The sequence below is a fragment of the Diabrotica virgifera genome, chromosome 2 (assembly GCF_917563875.1).
Source record: "Diabrotica virgifera virgifera chromosome 2, PGI_DIABVI_V3a".
Classification (NCBI taxonomy): Eukaryota; Metazoa; Arthropoda; class Insecta; order Coleoptera; family Chrysomelidae; genus Diabrotica; species Diabrotica virgifera.
This window is the reverse complement of record NC_065444.1, coordinates 203,099,672-203,123,760: the sequence shown is the minus strand read 5'-3', so window position 1 is coordinate 203,123,760 and position 24,089 is coordinate 203,099,672. Positions and strand designations below refer to the sequence as shown.

The following is a 24,089-nucleotide window of genomic DNA, read 5'->3' as shown; positions in this document are numbered from 1 at the left end:
TTCGGCGCTACATCCACATTTCGAATGATTTCAGTTTACTGACATCATACTGTTTTAATGTCCAGGTCTCACAGCCATGTAGTAATAGAGACCACACATAACACTTCAGTGTTCTCAATCTTATTGTGACTGATAGCTTGGGGTTACAGAGCATTTTAAGCATGTTCATGAAGCCAGATCTTGCTATTTCAATGCGTCTTCTAATTTTTTTGAGTGATCTAGCTGACTGTTTAGCTCTGTGCCCAGGTATATGAAGCTGTGGGAGCTCTGAAGGGTGATACCATTGATTTGTATGTTGAAATGTCAACACGGAAAGTTTTTTTTCCTCGGAAAATTTTACATTTTCATCTCATTTCTAATTCTTGTTCTTCATGTGCCTTGTCCGTTGTGGAAGTTGGCTATCATCATAGCAATTTTAATTTTGTTTACAGCGTGTCTATAACTCGATCGATGTTAGTCCAAACCATTGGCGTAAGTTTTGAAACCATGAGTGTCTTCTTCTTCGGGGTCCACGTTTATTCTCTATTTTACCCTATATTATCAGCTGCAGTATACGATATTTATCATGTGTCATAATATATGACCGAGGTGTTCACGTTTTCGTTTTTTAATTGTGAAATATATTTCTTTTTGTTTTCCCATTCGGCGCAATACCTATTCGTTGGTGGTGTGAGTCGTCCAGAATATTTTGAGGATACGTCGGTACACCCACATTTCGAATACATCTAGCCTTTTCGATAATGTTTCCGTTATTGTCCAGCTCTGCTCCATACAACAAGACTGGAAATACATAGCATTTTAGCAGCCATATTTTTAGTGATACAGATATGTCGCAATGATTGAATATATTTCTCATGTTAAATGTAGCTCTGGTTATACTCTGAATATATTTCGGTTTTTTGATCCCATTTTGAGTTGACGACTGTTCCAAGGTATACATATAATTCTACGTGTTGAATTGGTTTTTTATTTTCAATTGTCTGGCAGGTTTTTGAGTTTTGCTCACTAGTGTCTATTCTTGTTTTATTTATGTTGAAGGTTAAATTCTCTTTTTTCACTCGCTCTTTGTAGGTACCCTGTCCATAAGATGCTGAAGTTCATCAATACTGCTAGCAACCACAACTGTATCGTCTGCATATCGGTTTATCTAATTATTACTCCAGTAAATTTCAATATTTTTTTCACTTACGGAAATTTTTGACATAAATTAATCAATGATTATACAATATTGTTTTGTCTACAATTTTTTTATTAGGATAATGCCTCAACAAATACTAATGGCCATTGGCATGTGTAATGTGTGTAAAAATGTCGATGTCATCGTCTTTACAAAAAGCTAATTGTATCCGAACAATGCATTATTTGCGTTATTATAAAAATTAAATTTGCCAGAAAGTGAATAAAACTTAAATTGTTTTTAGATACGCCCCACATAACATGCTAGAGCTTAGGTTATCTATGTATTATGTCAAAACTAGTATAATCCCCCAGTAAACACTTTAAGACATTTTGAGCCTCGTTTAACTTTCAACCATTTGTATAACGTCACGGTTTCAAGCATAAAATATGTATATTTGTATTGTTAAGACACTGAGACACGTTATACAATCATGATTGAAAGTCAAACAAGGCCCAAAATGTGTACTGAGAGGGAGTGGGGCCACTTTTCTAAACAAAACCGCGTGATTCATCGTATTTCCGTGGTTACAAAACTCGTTTTCAATTGTTTGCAGATTTTCGTAAAATCCGGCAAACGCGCATCTGTCGCCATTTAATACATCACTGCTGCCATCTACTAAATGACACGTGAACTCATCTTCTCATCTATTAAGTGACAGCGGAACTAATTTATCACTAGAAAAACGCCAACTTAATGCTGTAATATGAACAAAATCCCCAGATTGCAGCTTTTAACAATAATTTTTACCTTTAGGTACAGTTAATTTAAAAATTATGGGAGTACGGACAATGAAATTTTGTTTAAAATAAAGCTTTTTGCGTAGTTAATCGTTTCTGATAGTTATTTTCTACCGAAGTTCAAAAATTATTATGCAAAACGAATTTTTACAACAAGTTACTAAGTAAGTTATGACATGGACTCCTTTAAGTACAGTTATAAAAATTATACTACTTTCTTTGGAAATTTTAACTAGATACTATTAAAATAGAAAGTCTACAGTTCACGTACATACCCCTAAGTTGAAGATTGGTTTTGAAATAGTGACGGTAACTGTACCTAAAAACTATATAAATTTTAACATTGTGTCATACCACCTTAAAATAGCTGCAGAACGCTTTTATTTGGAAAAAGAAAAACTGGTACACTTATTTATCTTCCAGAGGTCAATTGTCAAATGTCAATTATCAATTGTCAATTTTTAGTACCGGTCATAGGGGGAATAACTTTTCTGTCTAACTTTTAAGCATTTCTGACACTGGATTATTAAATTCTGGGACAGTTTTGTACTAAAAGGTACTTTTGCTTTAACTCAAAAGAATACGCAGTGTTCTAGAAAAATCGATTTGAAAAATTTTTCGTTTTTTGGTTTTTTGAGTTTAAAAGAATTTAGAAAAATTCTATTTAGGAAAACGAAAACTGCTACGTTTATTTCTCTTCCAGAGATAAATCGATTTTATCAATTGTGAATTTCTAGTACTGGTCATAGGCATCCGTCTTGGGTAGATCAACGGATATTTTATCTCATAACTTATTGGTCTTTAAGTTTTTAGACATTTTTGAGAGTAGAGCATTAAATTATGAGGTATTCTAGTAATAAAAGTTACTCTTGCTTTAAGTCGGCAAGTACACCGTTTTTTTTTTTATTTTTTTTTAATTTTTTTTCAAATTCAAATAAAAGGTGTACAATATAAAAATGGGTGGAAATTGCATTTTAGTGCATGAAATGCATCCAAAAGTGCAAAACCTGTCAAATTCAGTGTATTAAGGGCAAAATTTTGTTATTTGGGAGGTTTATGGAGTTACGAATACGCAAGCAGAACCGACCTCAGAATCACCTAGTGCCCAGAATTGCTGCTAAGGCACGTCATCTGGTGTTTCGTGGGATATCGGCAATAAATTAAAGAAAACAGATTATTCGAGGGTTTTTGGGATGGCCGAACACGAATATGATATTACAACCGACCCTCGGAGCACCTGGTGCCCAGGGTGACTGATCTCGAATTTAGATAGTTTTTGGAGGTCGATTCTGATGGCGTATTCATGTTCAGCAACCACAAAACTCCTCTAGTAATCTACTTGCATCACTTTAGTGTCTGAAAGCCTCGAAATTTAAGAATATGGCGTGTATATTAGTCACCCCGAGCACTAGGTAAAGATTTGTTCTAATGTGACATTCTTGTTCAGAAACCCAAAAAACCACCTGAGTAATCTGTCTGTATCAATTTACTGCCGAAATTAATATACAAATATGGTACAGAAAATGCTTAACAAATAAAATGGTACCGTAAAATACCATTTTACTATAATACTAAAATACAGGGTGTCCCATTTAAGAAAACTCAGAAAATACTCATTCCGAGTTTCAACCAACCCCGTATATTAAAATTAAACATTTTGGTATACTATTAATAACTTACAATAGTAGACTATATTAAAAATCGTTTAAACATAAATGAATAGAAGTTTGGATATCAAATCACTAACAATATGTATAGGGTATGAATGTTCCTACAAAATTAAGGAAAAAACGTAATTATATTTTAAACTACCGAGTATAATATTTCAAAACACTATATTTTATTAAAGAGAACATCGAGTAGAATCCAAAAATGTAAAAATATACAGGGTATTCCATTTAAAAAAACATAAATTTGTGTCACCCTGTGAAAACGGGTAGCCCTGTATATTAGAAAATACTGTTAAATCATAGTCCTATCTGTGGCCCATGTTTTACCTAAATAACTTTTTTCGTATATCTTACGACAAACGAGTAATTGGACTTTGTCACACTAATGCCCCACCCTGTATACAAAATAACCATAAAACCATCCTGCCTCTTTGTAAATAGACTTATATTAAGATTCTTGAAACATGTGCAAAATGGCATGACTCAAAAAACCTTTGACTTTTTCACTAATTTTCTTACAAATCTAGGACTCCTGCCGTCTTACAAGAACCGTTTAACCTTCCTGCCGAGTACCGAAAAGGTATTGATTGTATTTGAGTATTATAACTTTTTAAAGGCAGGACTAATAAAATCACGGAGTCAGGGTGAAAATTTTCCGCAGAATTTTCCAAGGGACAAGTATACTTAAACATTAGGAGACGTCATGCCAATATTTTTTTTGGTCATTTTGAAATAAATATGTTTAGTATATTTAGTTGGCAGGACCTAGAAAATCATGAAAATTTCATTATTTTCCTTACATGTTTGTGTACCGGGTGTCCCAATAAGAATGGCTCTCGGCCATATCTCAGGAACCGTTTATATTAGAGCTTTGAAATAAAAAATTTTATAACAAAAGTTGCCTCAGGAAAAGCCTGGAAATTATTTTCATAATTGTGGGACCACCGCTAGAGGGCGTAATTGAATATCAAAAATTAAAAAATCTAAATTTTACAAAATTTTCCTAATGAAGGGGCACTGAAAATCGGATCGTCGTATTCTTCATAAAATTCTACGCATATTTGATTTCACAAGTTTAGGTCTACCTTTGGAAATAAGACGTGGGGGTGAGTGGGAACCTTGTTATGAAAAACTGGCTGTGAGTCCGGTTCTGCTTAATCAAATTTTGCAAACTTGATCTTGTTGAAGACAGATCTTTTTCGTTAATGTAAAAGTTATGATTTCGAACCAACTTACTGAGTAATATGCCAGGAAGAAGGCGTTATTTAATTTTTTTCAGAAACCTAGTGTTCCTTGGAAAATATTAAATACAAATACGCATTTTTAATACCATATTACAAAATTAAACAAAATTAGCAACAGAATAGCGAAAACCGCATGTTAATACCTTTTTTCTATCTCGAGATATCTTACAAAACGTGTAAATTTAAAAACATAACTGTTACTGTCACCGGTAAACGAAATTCATTAAAAGTAGTGTGCTATGGAAACAACAAAGAAACATTTTCCAGCTGTCAACGTATATTAGGTCTTTTCAACGCTTCTCATTTGTTTCGAGCCTCGTTCATATCTCGTATATTAATATTATACATGGATTATACGGCATATGACAGAGGCTCGAAACAAATGAGAAGCGTTAAAAAGCCCTATTACAAAGAAATAAAAACAACTATTTAGTGATGACATAAACGTTCAAATTTTTGTCCATCATTTTCGTTGCAAACATTTACTCTTTCAAGGGTAGATTGAACAGCAGTCTCAATTTCTGCTCTCTATATGCTTTGAATGGCGTTTAGTATTCTCTGGATAATGTATTCTAGAGTAGTGTATGATGGGCAACAATTTGAATATTTAGGTCGTCACTAAGTAGTTCTTTTTGTTCGGTGTTATATTTAATTTTAATAGTATTGTTTCTCTTTATATTGTTGTTTTAATTAATTATATTTTTATACGATGACATCTGGAAAATGTTATTTTGTTTTTTTCCACAGCACACTACTTTTCATTAACTTAATTTGCCGGTGATAGTAACAGTTATGGATAGGATTCTACGCATATTTGATTTCACAAGTTTAGGTCTACCTTTGGAAATAAGAGGTGGGGGTGAGTGGGAACCTTGTTATGAAAAACTGGCTGTGAGTCCGGTTCTGCTTAATCAAATTTTGCAAACTTGGTCTTGTTGAAGACAGATCTTTTTCTTTAATGTAAAAGTTATGATTTCGAACCAACTTACTGAGTAATATGCCAGAAAGAAGGCGTTATTTAATTTTTTTCAGAAACCTAGTGTTCCTTGGAAAATATTAAATACAAACACGCATTTTTAATACCATATTACAAAATTAAACAAAATTAGCAACAGAATAGCGAAAACCGCATGTTAATACCTTTTTTCTATCTCGAGATATCTTACAAAACGTGTAAATTTAAAAACATAACTGTTACTGTCACCGGTAAATGAAATTCATTAAAAGTAGTGTGCTATGGAAACAACAAAGAAACATTTTCCAGCTGTCAACGTATATTAGGTCTTTTCAACGCTTCTCATTTGTTTCGAGCCTCGTTCATATCTCGTATATTAATATTATACACGGATTATACGGCATATGACAGAGGCTCGAAACAAATGAGAAGCGTTAAAAAGCCCTATTACAAAGAAATAAAAACAACTATTTAGTGATGACATAAACGTTCAAATTTTTGTCCATCATTTTCGTTGCAAACATTTACTCTTTCAAGGGTAGATTGAACAGCAGTCTCAATGTCTGCTCTCGATATGCTTTGAATGGCGTTTAGTATTCTCTGGATAATGTATTCTAGAGTAGTGTATGATGGGCAACAATTTGAATATTTAGGTCGTCACTAAGTAGTTCTTTTTGTTCGGTGTTATATTTAATTTTAATAGTATTGTTTCTCTTTATATTGTTGTTTTAATTAATTATATTTTTATACGATGACATCTGGAAAATGTTATTTTGTTTTTTTCCACAGCACACTACTTTTCATTAACTTAATTTGCCGGTGATAGTAACAGTTATGTATAGGATTTACACGTTTCTCGAGATATCTTGAGATAGAAAAAAGGTATCGACATGCGGTTTTCGTTATTCTATTGCTAATTTAATCTAATTTTATAAAGTATGATTAAAAATACATACTTGTATTTAATATTTTCCAAAGAAAACTAGATTACTGAAAAAAATTAAATAACGCCTCCCAGCTGGCTTATTACTTATAAGGATGGTTCAAAGTTATCACGCTTACATTGAAGAAAAAGATCTGTCTTCAACAAGACCCAGTTTTCAAAATTTGATTTAGCAGAACCGGACTTACAGCCATTTTGTCATAACAAGGTTCCCACTCACCCCCACCTCTTATTTGCAAAGGTAGAGTTAAATTTGTTAAATCAAATATGCGCAGAATTTGATGAAGAATACAATAATCGGATTTTCAGTGCCCCTTTATTAGGAAAATTTTGTAAAATTTAGATTTTTTTATTTTTGATATTCAATTACGCCCTCTAGCGGTGGACCCACAATTATGAAAATAATTTCCAGGCTTTTCCTGAGGAAACTTTTGTTATAAATTTTTTTATTTCAAAGCTCTGCTATAAACGGTTCCTGAGATATGGCCGAGAGCCATTCTTATTGGGACACCCGGTACATATATACTCCGTTACCCGTTTGAAACCCTCCTGCCCAAAAAATTTTCTTCATAAAATCGGTAGTATCCTTTCTATCTACGGATATAGCAGGACTTAGAAATTCATCGCAAAACCCTATTTTTATTTTTTGGGAAAATCTAATTTTTACAGGAAAATGTCACAGGAAATTTGTGGATGTTTCAACAGATTGTAAGTACATCGTCTACCCTTCCAGTATTGCAAAAGGCAGGACTTAGAAAATCGTGGATGAACTTCTATATAATATTTCCCAGTCTACCTAGGGGGCGCGCTTTTAGTAATGAGGGGCGTGAGCATATAAAAAAAAACACCAATAATATTGAGTAATTTACTAAAATCAAAGCAAAACAAAATTCTGACAAAATAAAAAATAAAATACACATGAAACTGATAAGGAGCTATGGTTATAAAGAGCACTGAATACTAAATTAGTTATCAACAAGTTTAATGTAAAAAGACTTCCTTGAGCCTGTTTTGCAGAGCAAAGTTTATCGAAACAGGGTGTAATATTAGTAGACCAGGGCGGATCTGTAAAAATATTAGTACATTTGGACATTGAGAGGTGACTCAAATTTTTTTGCAGAAATTGCTTGAAAATAAATCAAATAATAATATTTGAGTTATCCTCCCTCTCAAAAAGGTCCGGAACATTGTTTAAATAATCAAAATGTCAAAAAATTAAGGAAAAATTTGATTTTCTTCTTGGTTCTTTTATTATAACTTTAAAAGTATTCATTTCCGAGAAAAATTGTACTGAAATAAAAGTTGCGTAATTAAATTTCATACAATATAGAATTGGTTAAAAATTTAAAAAATAGTCACCCTTGTTGCAAAATAGCAATAATTGTGAAAAAAAAACATACAAAAACAAGTATTCGCATTTTACGTTTTTCAACCATTTATGCTACACTTGGGACCTTCATATTTCACCCTGAAAAATTTTATGATACAGTAAAATAATACTGTAAATTTCATTAAGATCGGTTCTATAGATTTTGCAAAATAAATTTTGCAATCCAGCTTTCGTAAAAAAAATTCATTTTTTCAAAATGTTACACGACTGAAAATAAAGCAGATAGCAAGTTGAAAATTTTTTTGCATATAGAAGTGTACTGTACCTTTCATTTGCAATTTGCAAAATTAAAATAGATTAATTACCACGGCGTCAGGCAATTTTTTAAATAAACATTAATTATAATGATGCTACCGCAAGACAGCGCATAGTTTGCTCTGATTGGGCATTCCATTGACCTTTGATAATGATTGATACATTTTAATTTTTATTACATTTTGATATAAATAAATAAATTTGTTTATTGCAAAATAAAAACACATACTCTATCCTTTGAAATAACACTTTTATTAGCAAAAACTTTCTTTGTTCATATATTTTAACTTAAATAATAAAATTTTATTATTTTTAAACATATGCAATTGTTTAAACAATATTTCACAAACAATAATAAAATTTGTTTGATTTTTGTGGAATTAAAATATTAAAATACAACAAAATATAGAGTAAGAAAATAATATATTAGATAAAGATTGGAAGAAATTTTGGTGAAAATCAACTTGTGTGAATCGAACACCGCAGTCCTGCGCGTAGCACCAAAAATTATTGTTTATTTCAAAAATTTTCTGACGCCGTGGTAATTAATTGATTTTAATTTTGAAAATTGAAAATGAAAGGTACAGTACACTTCTATAAGCAAAAAAAATTTCAACTTGCTATCTGCTTTATTTTCAGTCCTGTAACGTTTTGAAAAAATGAATTTTTTTTGCGAAAGCTGGATTGCAAAATTTATTTTGCAAAATCTATTGGACCGATCTTAATGAAATATACAGTATTGTTTTACTGTATCATAAAGTTTTTCTGGGTGAAATATGAAGGTCCTAAGTTTAGCATAAATGGTTGAAAAACGTAAAATGCCAATACTTGTTTTTGTATAGTTTTTTTCTCAATTATTGCTATTTTGCAACTAGGGTGACTCTTTTTTAAATTTTTAACCAATTCTATATTATAGGAAATTTAATTACGCAACTTTTATGTCAGTACAACTTTTCTCGGAAATGAATACTTTTAAAGGTATAATCAAAAAACGAAGAAAATCGAATTCTTTCTTCAATTTTTGACATTTTGATTATTTAAACAATGTTCCGGACCTTTTTGAGAGGGAGGATAACTCAAATATTATTATATGAATTATTTTCAAGCAATTTCTGCAAAAAAATTTGAGTCACCTCTCAACGTCCATCTCAAAACAAATGCGCCCTAGACTATAGAAATATAAGTCAGCTCTTAGTTATTTTTCTATTTTTAGCTGTGATCTATATTGAAAACTGTAAGAGTATACGGAACGCTTTGGTTTTCAGTGCAGAAAACTCATAATTTACCCCTGCCCAAAATTCAAAGAGGGATTTATTATTTAATTAAACTATTTCTTGATTTCGGAATTTGCCGTGAAGTCTATGAAGGTTTCTTCTTCAGCAGTAGAGAGCCCTTCGGGTGTAATTTGAAACGGATTCCTGACCAACTCGTAACTACGTATGAATTGGTCGTCGGCAAAAAATATCGTACTAAAAATTGACAATTGATAATTGACATTTGACAATTGACCTCTGGAAGATAAATAACTGTACCAGTTTTTCTTTTTCCATTTAACATTTTTTGTCATCATTGCTAAATGGTTTTAAATGGTTACAAAAGAACAACTTTCACGTGTTGTTCTTCAACCTTGTAAGTTTTAAAATATTCATCCACATTTGCAAGCATTTCTAGGTTTTTTTTTGCTTTAAATTTTTGCTCCACGATTCCAATTTTCTACAGAAAGCGGTAACTTTATCATTCGTATCCAATATGTATATACGTATTGGCTCCTTGAAGCAGTAGGTTCAAAATATTTAGTTTCTCGAATATGTCAACTAAGTAGCTCACTTTCGTCAAAAATAAACCATCGCGAAACATCTCGGCTTCCGGTCTCTTTTCTTCTTCTAGAAAAATGGCGATTTCATGTGTTAATTCAAAAACACGTTGTAAAAATTTTCCACGTGATAACCATCTTGCCTCACAATAAAATAATAATGCTGAATTATGCTGACTGTTCATTCATGGTTGGTTCTGAATAGTCGCTAATTGTTTGAGCTCCCGATAAATTTAAAAATAAAGTGGTAACCGCAGCAAATTAATTATTTAAAATTTGGGGCCGGTTGTTCGAACGCTAATCAACAATGATCATTATCAAATATTTAATTACTGTCACCAAAACTGTCAATGTCAACTTTGTTTGGGTTGCTGAAAACATAATTAATTACAATTATGAGATTTATTATCAATTATGTTAATAATTATTGTTATATTAATTGATTATAGTCTCAGAATTGTAATCAATTATGTTTTTAGCAACCCAAACAAAGTTGACATTGACAGTTGGTGAGAGTAATTAATTATTTGATAATGATCATTGTTGATTAGCGTTCGAACAACCGGCCCTTAAGGCCGGTTGTTCGAACGCTAATCAACAATGATCATTATCAAATAATTAATTACTGTCAATGTCAACTTTGTTTGGGTTGCTAAAACATAATTAATTACAATTCTGAGACTATAATCAATTAATATAACAATAATTATTAACATAATTAATAATAAATCTCATAATTGTAATTAATTATGTTTTCAGCAACCCAAACAAAGTTGACATTGACAGTTTTGGTGACAGTAATTAAATATTTGATAATGATCATTGTTGATTATAATCAATCAGTTTATTGTAATCAATTTTCTTGATGTGAATCAAATCGAGTCATCAAAAATACATGTAAAGCACCAATCATTCATTGATTGTAGGTAAAGCAGTAATTAAAATGTAGCCGCAGCTGTTAAATTAGTAATAATTGCTTATTATTATTATGATTTGTAAGTAAAAACAAGAAATTAACATCAGAAAGAGTTTAATTATGGTTTATTTTAGATTAAAGCCAAAATAATAAATAAATCAGTCAACAATGTCAACATAACGTCAAAATGTGACATCTGTCAGAAGTACGCTTAATCAAATATAATTGTAATTAAATATTATGTATAATGATCAGTAAATATATAATGATCAGTGGATTCCATTTTTGATTAGCGTTCGAACAACTGGCCCTAAGTAACACATCGTATATTATTAGTGAGTGAAAGATTTAAACAAAAACAATGGTGATTGCCAGAGAAATCCGAGAAGAAATAGAACAAACTGTAAATTCAGCTATTAGTAAGTGTATAAAAAGCGATACTCTTATCAGTGATATTTCAAAGCAAGTTTCTCAGTCAGTTATAAACACAATTGAACAGAAACTAAAAACGATTGAGGAATCAGTGGCGGAGTTGAAGCGAATATAATTGAAAATTGAAAATTTTGAAAACAAAATGCTGAAATTGGAAGATAAATTTACCAACGCCGATTTAGTAGAAAGCAAAATGGAAATGAAAATGGACCAGATAGACCAATCCATGCGAGCAACTAGCCTGAGAATATTTGGTATGAAAGAGAAACCTCAAGAAAATACGTCCCAAGAAATTATAGATATACTCAGCAAAAAAATGTCTATTACCCTGTCAGATAACGACATTGTGTCGTGCTATAGAATTGGTAAGATGCAACAGAATAAAGTTAGAGGCATTTTCTTAAAATTAAACTATTTTACTACTAAAAAACTTATTTATGGAAAAAAAAAGTTATTGAAAGGCACTGGTATAGTTATACGTGAAGATTTAACCCCCTTAAGAGTCAAGATGCTGAACCACGCTATAGAAAAATTTGGTTTAACAAATGTTTGGTCTGATAATGGTAAACTTCATATTACTAAGGACGGTAAAGTGATGATTGCAAGAAATAAAAACGAATTTGAAAAATTAGTTAATTAGTTATCTCTGCATATTGTTCAGGTATTTATTTTGATTCAATTAGGTTGTGGTAATTTATTGTTTTTATTTCTTTTTATATTTTTATATATATTTTTTTGTTCTTATCTACTTATTTCTACAAAATATGGACCAGAATGAAGTGTTCTATCTGTTCAGTATTAACTGCTTTTGTGTTGATTTTATTTTATATACTTTGCTCTCACGTACTACATAATTGCAGTAACCAGTTTAGCACTTGTAAGATAATTTTTCTTTTATTCTCTTTTTGTTATTTCGGGAGTTCAGACGTAGAAATATGAATGATGATTGATTATTTGGATAATTTAGCTAATGATGAGATAAACACAATGGTGTTTAACAATTTTGAGGATAGCATGCAGAACAGGCCTGACGGCGATAGATACTCTTTGGGCATCGTTCACTTTAATATAAGAAGTATACAAAAAAATTTTCAGGAACTTCTAGTGTACATTGAAATGTCCAAAAACATGTTCGATGTTATAATTTTGTCAGAAACTAGAGAAGTAACTGATCTTAGTAACTATATAATACCAGGTTTTACTATTCATTATAATGAATCATTAGCTAATAAATGTGATGGTGTTGTTGTTTATATTAGGAATAATTTAGGTGCCTCGTAAATATATTACCCATCAATGAAAGTAAATTTTTAAGGGTTACCTTCTCTAGTAAAAAATTATCTAATACAATTTGCAAAATAGGTATAACGGCTTTTTATAGGCTTCCATCAACAGATATTAAACAATTTTTAGGGGATTTGGGTGAATATTTTGGAACAATACAAAAACAAAATATTGAAATATTTGCAGGTGATATTAATATTGATTTAAAAAAAAAGAGATGAAGTTTATACAAACAGTTATTTGAATATATTAAATTCTAATGCTTTTGTTTCCTATATAAACAAGCCAACGAGAGTAACAATAAATACAAAATCAATCATTGATCATATATTTATAAAAACACAAGCTAATCTAAAACAGCAAATTAGTATTGATCCGTTCGTTTTTTACACTGACATGACTGATCACTTCACTCCAGCCGTTTTGGTAAATAATCAAACTAAAAAAACCCTACACCTGAATCTCCAGTCATAATTAAAAACCTTAATATCGGAAAACTACAACAGCTTCTAAAAAATGAACATTGGAATGATATTTATATAAATAAAATAGATTCTCAAGTTGCATATGATACATTTATAAATAACTTAAATAATTACATACAAACCTCTACGGAGGTAAAAAGTATGAATAAAAAAATATCAAAAATAAAACCCTGGATAACGGTGGGGCTGGTATCGTCAATCAAACGACGAGATTTTCTTAAAAAGAAATTATTAAAACAATTTTCACCAGCACTTAATGCTGAATATAAAAATTATAGAAACAAACTTAATAGTCTACTAAAAAAAACCAAGAATGACTTTTATGAAAATAAAATTCATGAAGCTGGTGGAAACACAAAAAAAATTTGGAATATTATAAATGATATCTCTGGTCGGAATCAAAAATCTAAAAACATTGAACACATATCAATTTTTAATGACAATATAACTGTAAGTAATAACAAAGAAAAAGCAGATATGTTTAATAATTTCTTTTCTAATATTGGTGCTGATATGGCAAATAGAATACTGGTGACCTGATAATTTTATTGCTAATGATAAGGTTGAATCTAGCTTATTCTTAAAACCAGTAACTAAAAATGAAGTAACAATACTAATATCAAAGTTAAAAAATAACTGTGCTCCTGGACCAGATAAATGGTATGCTAAAACAATAAAAAAATATCCATGATCTAATCTCACAACCTTTAACTCATATTATAAATTTGTGTTTTCAAAGTGGTAAAATACCACTACAATGGAAAGAATCTACAGTCACCCCCATTTTTAAATCCGAAAATTCGAGTAAACTGAACAACTATAGGCCCATTTCTTTAATAAATAATTTTGCTAAAATATTTGAAATGGCCCTAAAAGAAAGGTTGCTTGAATATTTTCATATAAATAAGGTTATTTCAGATAAGCAATTTGGTTTTGTAAAAAAATCAAGTACAGAAAGGGCTGTAGTTGACCTACCGGAGAAAGTGATAGGAGCTGTGGATGAATCATTGAAATGCGTAGTGGTTTTCCTTGATTTAGCTAAGGCGTTTGACACGGTCTCTCATAAAATTCTCTTTGATAAACTAAGTAATTATGGGGTTAGGGGAATTGCACTAAATCTAATAGCAGATTATTTGTCGGAAAGAGCTCAACGAGTAAAAATTGGCCCAGAATTGAGTTCTGAAACTACAATAAAATTCGGAGTACCACAAGGAACAGTATTAGGACCACTTTTATTTAATATTTTTCTGAACAATATCACAAGAATTAATAGTTTCAACGGCCACATTCTTTGTTATGCCGATGACACAGCAATATTATTTATGAGGAAAACATGGGAGGAGGTTAAAACCAGCTCTGAAATGAACCTAAAACAGCTAAACTTATGGCTAAAATTTAACAAACTGACATTAAATATTAATAAAACAAAATATATCGCCTTTAGCCCAACAATTGTTGACCAACCTACAAATTTTCATATAAAATTGCATAACGCAAAATGTCAAGGACAAAATTGTGACTGTTCTTCAATAGAAAAAGTTTTTTCTATAAAGTATTTAGGTGCCTTCATAGATCAACATTTACGTTGGTGAGACCATATCACTCATGTCAGTAAACGAATAAGGGCTCTAATGCATAAATTTTATATCTTAAGAGATATTCTACCCAGGAAAAAATTAATCATGGTTTATAACTCGCTTGCAGAATCAGTCTTAAGATATTGTATTGTAGCATGGGGTGGCGCGTTTAACAAAACTCCTAACATTTTAGAAACAGTTCAAAATACTCTATTAAAAATAATTTTTAAAAAAAGAAAACTGCATCCAACAAAAAAAATTTATGATGAATCCGAGATATTTAGTGTTAAATCCCTCTACACCTACAACTGTGTTTTAAATGTTTATATAAACTCAAAAAAATTTAAATTTCAAAGCAACCGATTAAACTCGATCAGTAACAAATATGGATATTAGTATTCAGCAGTTCAAAAAATCAGTAACACAAAGATCCCTAATGTTCTTTGGACCTAAATTTTATAACATAATTCCTATACATATCAAACAAGAACCTAAATTATTTAAATTTCAAAAATACATAAAAACCTATCTAAAAACCCACTTACAATTATTTTTGGACGCAATGTCTTAATGTATGAACGACAGCATAATCAGAGTAGAATTTGGGTGTATATTGGTATTATAATTAACAAAGTATTCAGCAGCTACAGAGGTTTACCCTCCAGCTTGTTCTGTTGCATTATCTCTTCGATAGTTAGGTATGTTACTTCTTAGTTCCAACCTTAATACTACTTTTATGTACAATTGATACAGTTTCTATTGACACAGTATAGTGCAAAACAGGCAACTCTTGCCTAGGCATGGTGCTGAGTCAGTCGATACTAATAATAATATAAGATCTAAATGTAAAATATTGTACACATATTTTTGAATAAATTTGAAATTTGAAATTTGAAAAAATTTGAATATACTGCACCCATGTCTTCACAAAGTGAAGAAAAGATTCTAGTTTTCAAAGGTCTCATGTTTATGTAATTAACTACTGTTACAACACAACCGTAGCAGCACAATGTTCAGGCCAGGAGACATTTCTTTGGAAGCCAGAGCTTCTCTGTGGATCATACAGTGGGTCCATATTATACACATTGGAGACTTTTCTTTCACCATCGCTTGTAGACTTTGAAGCTTTCCGGATATTGCACGAGCACCATCAGAGTATATTCCGATGCAATTCTTCCACTCTATTTTTGCTTCATTTATGTAATCATTTAAGATAGAAAATAATGCAAGCGACGTTGCTCTCAATTCTATTGGCTTGCAGAAAATAGTTCTTCTATTACTGATGTGCCGTCACAAAATCGAACGTAGACAATAAAATGAGCATCTTTATTGCTATCTGTTGCCTCATTAAGTTGAATCGAAAACAGCTTATCACACAACTTCCCGAATAGCTGATCTTGTACATCTTCAGCTTTATCACCAATTCGACGTCAATTGGACGTCTGGCCAAACTGAAGCTACACACAAAAAATAGCTGGTTAGTATAGGCTATTGATTATATTCAAAATAAGATAACTAAAAGGAACTACAACGTTAATGGGGTTTTATTATTTCATATTGTCAATGGATATCTATATATAAAAAAACCGCGGAGTGCTACCATTTAAAGGGGTGCGTTTTTGAAAAATGGGTGAATTAGTCCCTGGGCACGGGTTACATTAGGGTGAGTTCTATGCACTTTTGGTACAAAGATATCTACATAAAAATTGTTCCTGGTTAAATTTCCTATCTAAATATCACTTTTTAAAGTCAATCATACTTTTTTTTACAAAAATATATCCAAAAGAAAAAGCACAAAGAAACCCAAAAGAAAGAAATTTTGTTTTTGTCCCATAACTTTTGTCCAAAACGATATAGGTATAGACATTGCTTCACATAAAAAAAAACTTACATATTTTATCTTTAAAATGATGTTTGGTAGAGGTAATTAGGATTTACAGTTTTCGAAATATGATTTTTCAAAGTTGTCCACTCACAGCAATTTTGGACCATTTTCCTTGTTATTTCGCAAATATTGTTCTGTAACTTTTTTCTACGTAACTTTAGGTATATGCAATGGTACACGTAATAGGAATAAAAATCAATTACCTTTAAAATGGTCGACAGTATAACGTTGTACGACTTTTTTTAAAGAGATTATGGTTTTTCAAGTTTTTATACTTTTAACGATTTTTTATAATATAGTATAAAAATAAAATAATATTATTATATAATATATTATATAGTATATAATATTATATTATATATAGTATATATAATAAAATATTATATTATATATTATATAATACCTAATATCAAAAAAATATTTTTTACATTTTTTACGATTATTTTTGAATAAGATATTATTTTTCAAAATTTAATAAGTACTTGCAACGATTTTTGATTTTAGAATTATTTTTTAAATTTCTCATTACATATAACTTTTTTTCTTGTACAAAGAGGGTTTACTTTCTGTTCTTTAAAATGGTATATCATCTATATTTAAATAATGGAAACCGAGTGATTCTTTGATATTTTTTTACCTGTATTATTTAAAATTATTTTTTTTTACAAAAATTACATAAACATTAGTCTGAGAAAACATCACTTTAGTTAAAATTATTTAAAGGTTGACATTTAAAAATTTTTCAAAATCAAAGTCCATCTCTTTGTTAGCATTAGCTTCAATATCTTCCTCTAACACCTCAGTTATCTTAGAGTTCCCACATTTATTTAGTACCCATGCACATGCACTCTTGGCAAACTATTGAACAACTAATTCCTATCTTCCTACAACCGCAGTTTTTTGTACATCCTTTGGTACATTTACATGCTATTTTTTCAAGCAAAGCTTGTGGTGCAGGAGCTTTGACAGTAAATATTGGAATTAATCCATATTTTGAAGTTTTCTTGGTCGAGTGAAGTGGATCCAAAGTATTACCTATAAAAATAAGATTCAATCATAACACACATTCACATAAAAAAGTTATAATGAGAAATTTAAAAATAATCCCATAATCAAAAATCGTTGCAAGTACTTATTAGGTACATTTTTAACCTTTAACTACACGCGCTGGCGTACTTTGTACGCCAGATATAAGAATTCTACTGGAAATATATTTAAAAATTTAATTTTTGACCTTGCTTATCTCTCTAACCTATAACTGGAATGTGCTGTACAATTTGGTTTTAGTTTCGTTATAATCGGCGTGCTGGAAAGATCGTAATTTACATTTTATTATTTGTTGTTTCCGGTGGTGGACAATATACCCCAGAATTATATTACTATAAGTCGTAATATAAGTACATATTTTAATTGTTTTTTAGTCATTATGACACAAAATATATTTATCTTTATAAACAATACTTTTTTCCTGTAAAAAATCACATTTAAAAAAATTTTTTATTAGTAATTTTATTTATCATGGAATCCAATTATTCCATGATTCCAGTTATAAATCCCAATTGGCTTACTGAAAAGGATCTCCAAGTATTCACTGATGCCGAATAAGGTTTATAATAAACAACTAAGTGTATTTTTTCAAAAAAAATTAATCAAATCCGCTGTTTTTAAGTGTATTTTCTTGTGGCGTACAAAGTAAGCCACGCGTGTAGTTATGTTATAACTTGATGCGCGGGTAGTTCAAGGTTAAAAAGCATATCTTATTCAAAAATAATCCTATAATCTTTTATAATACCCCATTTTAAAGTAAACAGAATAAGCTTTCTTTTTTATTATATCATAAATACCTAAATGTAGAAAGAAAATTTATAATGGGAAATTTAAAAAAAAATCGTAAAACATATAAAAACTCGTTAAAAGTATAAAATCTTATAAGAAGTCGTACAACATTATACAGTAGAACATTTTAAAGGTAATTTCTATTCATCTTACATGTACTATTGCATATGCCTAAAGTTAAGTAGAAAAAAGTTACAGAACAATATTTGCGAAATAACAAGGAAAATTGCCCAAAATTGCTGTGAGTGGCGAAATTTGAAAAATCATATTTTGAAAACTGTAAGTCGTAGGGACCTATACCTAACACCATTTTAAAGAAAAAATATGTAAGTTTTTTTTCTGTGAAGCAATGTCTATACCTATATCCCCGTGGACAAAAGTTATGGGACAAAAAACAAAATTTCTTTCTTTTGGGTTTCTCTGTGCTTTTTCTTTTGAATATATTTTTGTAAAAAAAAGTATCTTTCACTTTAAAAAGTTATATTTAGATAGGAAATTTAACCAGGAACAATTTTTATGTAGACGTGTTTGTACCAAAAGTGCATAGAACTCACCCTAATGTAACCTGTGCCCAGGGACTAATTCACTCATTTCTCAAAAACGCACCCCTTTAAATGGTAGCACTCCGCGGTTTTTTCATATATAGAGATTCATTTACCATATGAAATAATAAAACCCCGTTAACGTTGTAGTTCCTTTCTATAGTACATAATCAATAGCTTAATAATGAATTTTAAAAATAGGCCTCGGAACCCTGACTACTATTTTATTGTTAATTTATAATCATTTTGGCTTTAAATTGTCAATATATAACAACTACACTTACTAGTTGATACAGAAAACTGTATATTCCTGGCATAAGCTAATCCTAAAAAATTATAAGTAATAATTAGATAAAACGAAATCAATAATTTTGCATAACGAGAACAGTAAATCGTGTATGTAATTATTAAGGGGAAATGCGGAAAATGTCGTCTGTCAAAATTTCTGTTGTGCTTTAAATGTATTCACTTTTTTCGAAACCTGAGAAAACAAATAAATGTTTTTGAAAAATTTAAACGCAGAAAAAAGATTACGTGAATGCCGATGGCCGAAAGTCCCTTAGAATAAATAAGAAGTTTATTTTGAACGAAATTTTGTAATTAAATATCACTCTAAATTTTCACCTCTGTAACTCATTAAAATAAACAGTATAGAAGTTTTTAGGGACTTTCGGCCCTTGGTAATAATGTAATCTTTCATTCTGAGTTTAAATTGTTCAAAAAGATTTATTAGTTTTCTCAGGATTTGAAAAAAGAAATGAATACATTTAAAACACATTGAACATTTTGACAGGCGACATTTTGCGCCTATGCTCTTAAGAAATCACACATTCGTCAGGTTAATATGACTTGACACTCTCATTTTATATCTTGATTGCATACAAACAAAATTACCAATGCTGATTTCGCTCAGCAATTTAAACAATTTCAGAAATATTTCAGGTTAGCTCGTTTACTTTTCGCTCTATGAATAATAAGACTCCATTAGGCTTGGTAAATAAACTTTCAAATCTGAATTTTTAAATTTAATCGTGAGAAAGATTTATTTTCTCTAGAACGCGCTATTCTTGCCCAAAAATTATTTTAAAAAAGGCAGAGAAACTAACAGTAAACTAGTATAAATTTAATATACATGGTGTAACAAAAATACAGGTCATAAATTAAATCACATATTCTGGGACCAAAAATAGTTCGAATGAATCTAACTTACCTTAGGCCAAATATGCACATAAAAAAAGTTATAGCCCTTTGAAATTACAAAATGAAAATCGATTTTTTCGAATATATCGAAAACTATTAGAGATTTTTTATTAAAAATGGATATGTGGCATCCTTATGGCAGGAGCATCTTAAAGAAAAATTATAGTGAAATTTGTGCTCCCCATAAAAATTTTATGGGGGTTTTGTTCCCTTAAACCCCCCAAACTTTTCTGTACGTTCCAATTAAATTATTATTGTGGTACCATTAGTTAAAATCAATATTTTTAAAACTTTTTTGGCTCTTAGTATTTTTTCGATAAGGCAGTTTTTATCGAGTTGCGGCTTCTTTTTTAATATGTTTACATAAAAATTTTATGGGGGTTTTGTTCCTTTAAACCCCCCAAATGTTTGTGTATGGTCCAATTAAACTATTACTGCGATACCATTAGTTAAACAAAATATTTCTAAAACTTTTTTGCCTCTTTGCATTTTTTCGAGAAGGCAACTTTTATCGAGATATGGCTTCTTTTTTAATACGGTTCAAAATATACCTAAAAATGTAAATCATACATAAATTTTCATATTATTACAAAGTCTCCATAATCGTACTTAACCATATACAAATATGTGGCGGATTTGACAAATATTCAAAATATCTCGATAAAAACTGACTTTTCAAAAAAGTACCAAGAGCCAAAAAAGTTTTAAAAATATTGCGTTTAAGTAATAGTACTACAATAATAATTTAATTGGAACGTACACAAAAGTTTGGGGGGGTTTAAAGGAACTAAACCCCCATAAAATTTTTATAGGGTGTCCAAATTTCACTATAATTTTTTCTTAAGATGCTACTGTCATAAGCATGCCATAAGTCCATTTTCAATAAAAAATCTTTAATAGTTTTCGATATAATTGAAAAAATCGATTTTCATTTTGTAACTTCAAAGGGTTGTAACTTTTTTTATATGCACATTTGTACTAAGGTAAGTTAGGTTCAATCAAACTATTTTTGGTCCCAGAATATGTGAATAAATTTATGACCTGTATTTTCGTTACACCCTGTACATTGAGCAGCAAAATTAACGCACCACCTTAAAAATGGGACATTTTTGACCTCTCGAATTTCCTAAATCTGTTCGATTTGAGTGTTTTTTTTTTAGTATCTATGTTATAGCATTATTCTTTAAGAATATCGATATAGTAATAGTGTTGCTGGACAGGTAAATGCCATTGTATAGCGTGTGTAACAATCATAATGTGTTTTTTCCTTAATGTTCGGAACACCATGTGGAATATTCGAGCTTGTATAAAATATTAAAATTAAAACATAATTGTAGCATTAGGCTTTCTTAACATTTTGTTTTTTGATCCATTCGCTTATAATCGGATGATAAAAAAGTTAGGTACGTTAACAACTAGCCATGTCTTTCATGAATAAAACCACATTTTCTGCTTAGTTTAATAAAAAAGCCTAAAGTTGACTATGAAAAATTTACAATTTGATAAATATCAAATTGATACTGGCCAAAAAGTGTCTGGTTTGTTGTGAAAATTAGTAGATTTTTATTCAAAATTTTCAATCTTTCAATCAAAGTCTCGTTTTTGTGCAAATTATTTTTTTTTCTTGTTTAGTGGAAATGGAACCTGCTACAATAGTCGAGGAAATGAAGCTGAAAAAATGGCAAAACCTCGCAATTTTTTAGTCCAGCATCGATTTGTACTAAAATTTGGGTTTAGGCTCATTACTAGAGACTGGAAAATATGCACTAAAAAATGTCTAAAATATGCATGCAATATGCATTTTAAAACAAGCTGAATATGCACAATTAACATGCAAATATGCATTTATATATGCACTTATTTTTATATGAATAATTTTATGGTTTACGTTAAATACATAAATAAATAAAAAATAATAAAAATAAATAAATAGGTTTGAATTTAAACCAAATTGTATTATTATTTCTTAATATATTTTTTTAACTTCAGGTTTTGTGACAAATAAAACGGCAAAATATTTTATTTTGACCACAAGATAAATAAGAGTACAATAAAATAAATGTACATATTTTTATTGTTACAATATTGATTCATATTTTCTAAACTAATATTATAAAAAGAGTACAATAAAACAAATTTACATATTTTTATTGTTACAATAAATAATCATATATTGATTCATATTTTCTAAACTAATATTATGTCTTCTATCTGTTAATATTTGTTTATAGGCAGAAAAAGATCTCTCAACGTCACAAGATGTAATTGGGGCATATTTAAACTTTGCTATTAGAGACGGATCCATATTAATATTTTCATCGAAGTTTCCAAAATTGATTATATTATTTATTGAACGCAATAAAGTGAAACCCTCATTTTTGTTTAAAACGTCATCAAGTTTATCTTTAATTTTTACTCCAATTTCCCCATTCAGATTTGTTATTTTCTGTTTAACCGAATCAACAATAGACATACTATTGTGAAGACATAAATTTTGAGCCTCTAATTTTGTAATTGAACTTTCAATGATATCGAAATTCGATTTTATATACAACAATTGATTTTTAATAGACTTTTCTTTAAAAATATTTTGACAGTTATCAATAGCGGTACAAGTCGGATCAAAACTTGAAATAACGCTTTTGATGTCGTCGTAGTGTTCAGATAAAAATATAGCACTTTTAAGCCAAGTTCCCCATCTGGTTAATACTGGTTCTGGTGGTAAAGGAATATCGGGAAGCATCTCCCTATATACCTGTACACGTAGTGGTGCTTTCAGAAATACTTTTTTTACATTATTTATTAAGGTGTTTACATTGGGAAATTCAATTCTAACTTTCTCTGCAACTCTGTTTAGGCCGTGCGCCAAACATGTACAGTGAATTAAATTAGGGAAAAAGATTTTAAGATTGGATGCAGCTTTCATCATATATGAGGCGGCATCACTAAGCATTAATAATATTTTTTCAAATGGTACTTGATCAGGTAAAAAAAAATTTGTTAGGGATTCGTTAACAAATCTAGCTATTGTAGCATAGTTTGTTTTTTCCAAACATTTTACACTAATTAAGTATGAGTTTTTAAAATCGCCAGAGTCGTTAAGAACTCCAACAATTAGATTCGCAATTTGTCGACCCTTTGTATCCGTTGTTTCGTCGACGGAAATCCAAAGATAATCGGCTTTTAACTGATTTTTAATACTCGTCATCACATCTTTGTAACATGCACTGACATATTTTTTCCGAAGAGTTGAAGAACTTGGTATTTGAGCTGGTTTATCTTTAATCTTGCAATAAGTTTTTAAAAAGTTTTGACACGATTTATGTTCTAACTTGTGCAGAGGGATATTGCAGTTCAAAAAAAAATGGCATAAATCCTTTGCAAAGGTTTCTTGCCCAACTGACGTATTCTGAATCTGCAAACTGTTCTGTAGAATCTGCTGGCGAGGTTTATTATCATTTTTTGATAGCTTAGTTTGGTGAAGTGAAGTTTTTATGTGTTGAACTACTTGGAATTTCTTTTGACATGGAATCTGGAATATAATGATAATGATGTTTTAGATGTTTTCGTAAATAGATACCTACATTAAAATGATCAAACTTTTTAAACCTCCCCCAATTTTTTTTTATTTCTCAAAGTGAAATTGAAATCGTCAAACAATAAAGTACAGTCAGTGTACCGTAGTATACAGGGTGGGCCACTCTCAACACCTCGCTCTGTATAAGCCAAACCGTTGCGAACTTTA

General features: G+C 30.2%; 1 protein-coding gene across 1 annotated transcript in view; it reads right to left on the bottom strand.

Moving 5' to 3' along the window:
• Window positions 1-24,089, bottom strand: part of LOC126879762 (uncharacterized) — a 118,385-nt gene that overhangs the window by 73,518 nt on the left and 20,778 nt on the right. The window contains exon 2 of the mRNA XM_050643014.1: window positions 19,429-19,470. Coding sequence (XP_050498971.1) covers window positions 19,429-19,470 — 42 coding nt within the window. The remainder of the gene's footprint in view (window positions 1-19,428; window positions 19,471-24,089) is intronic.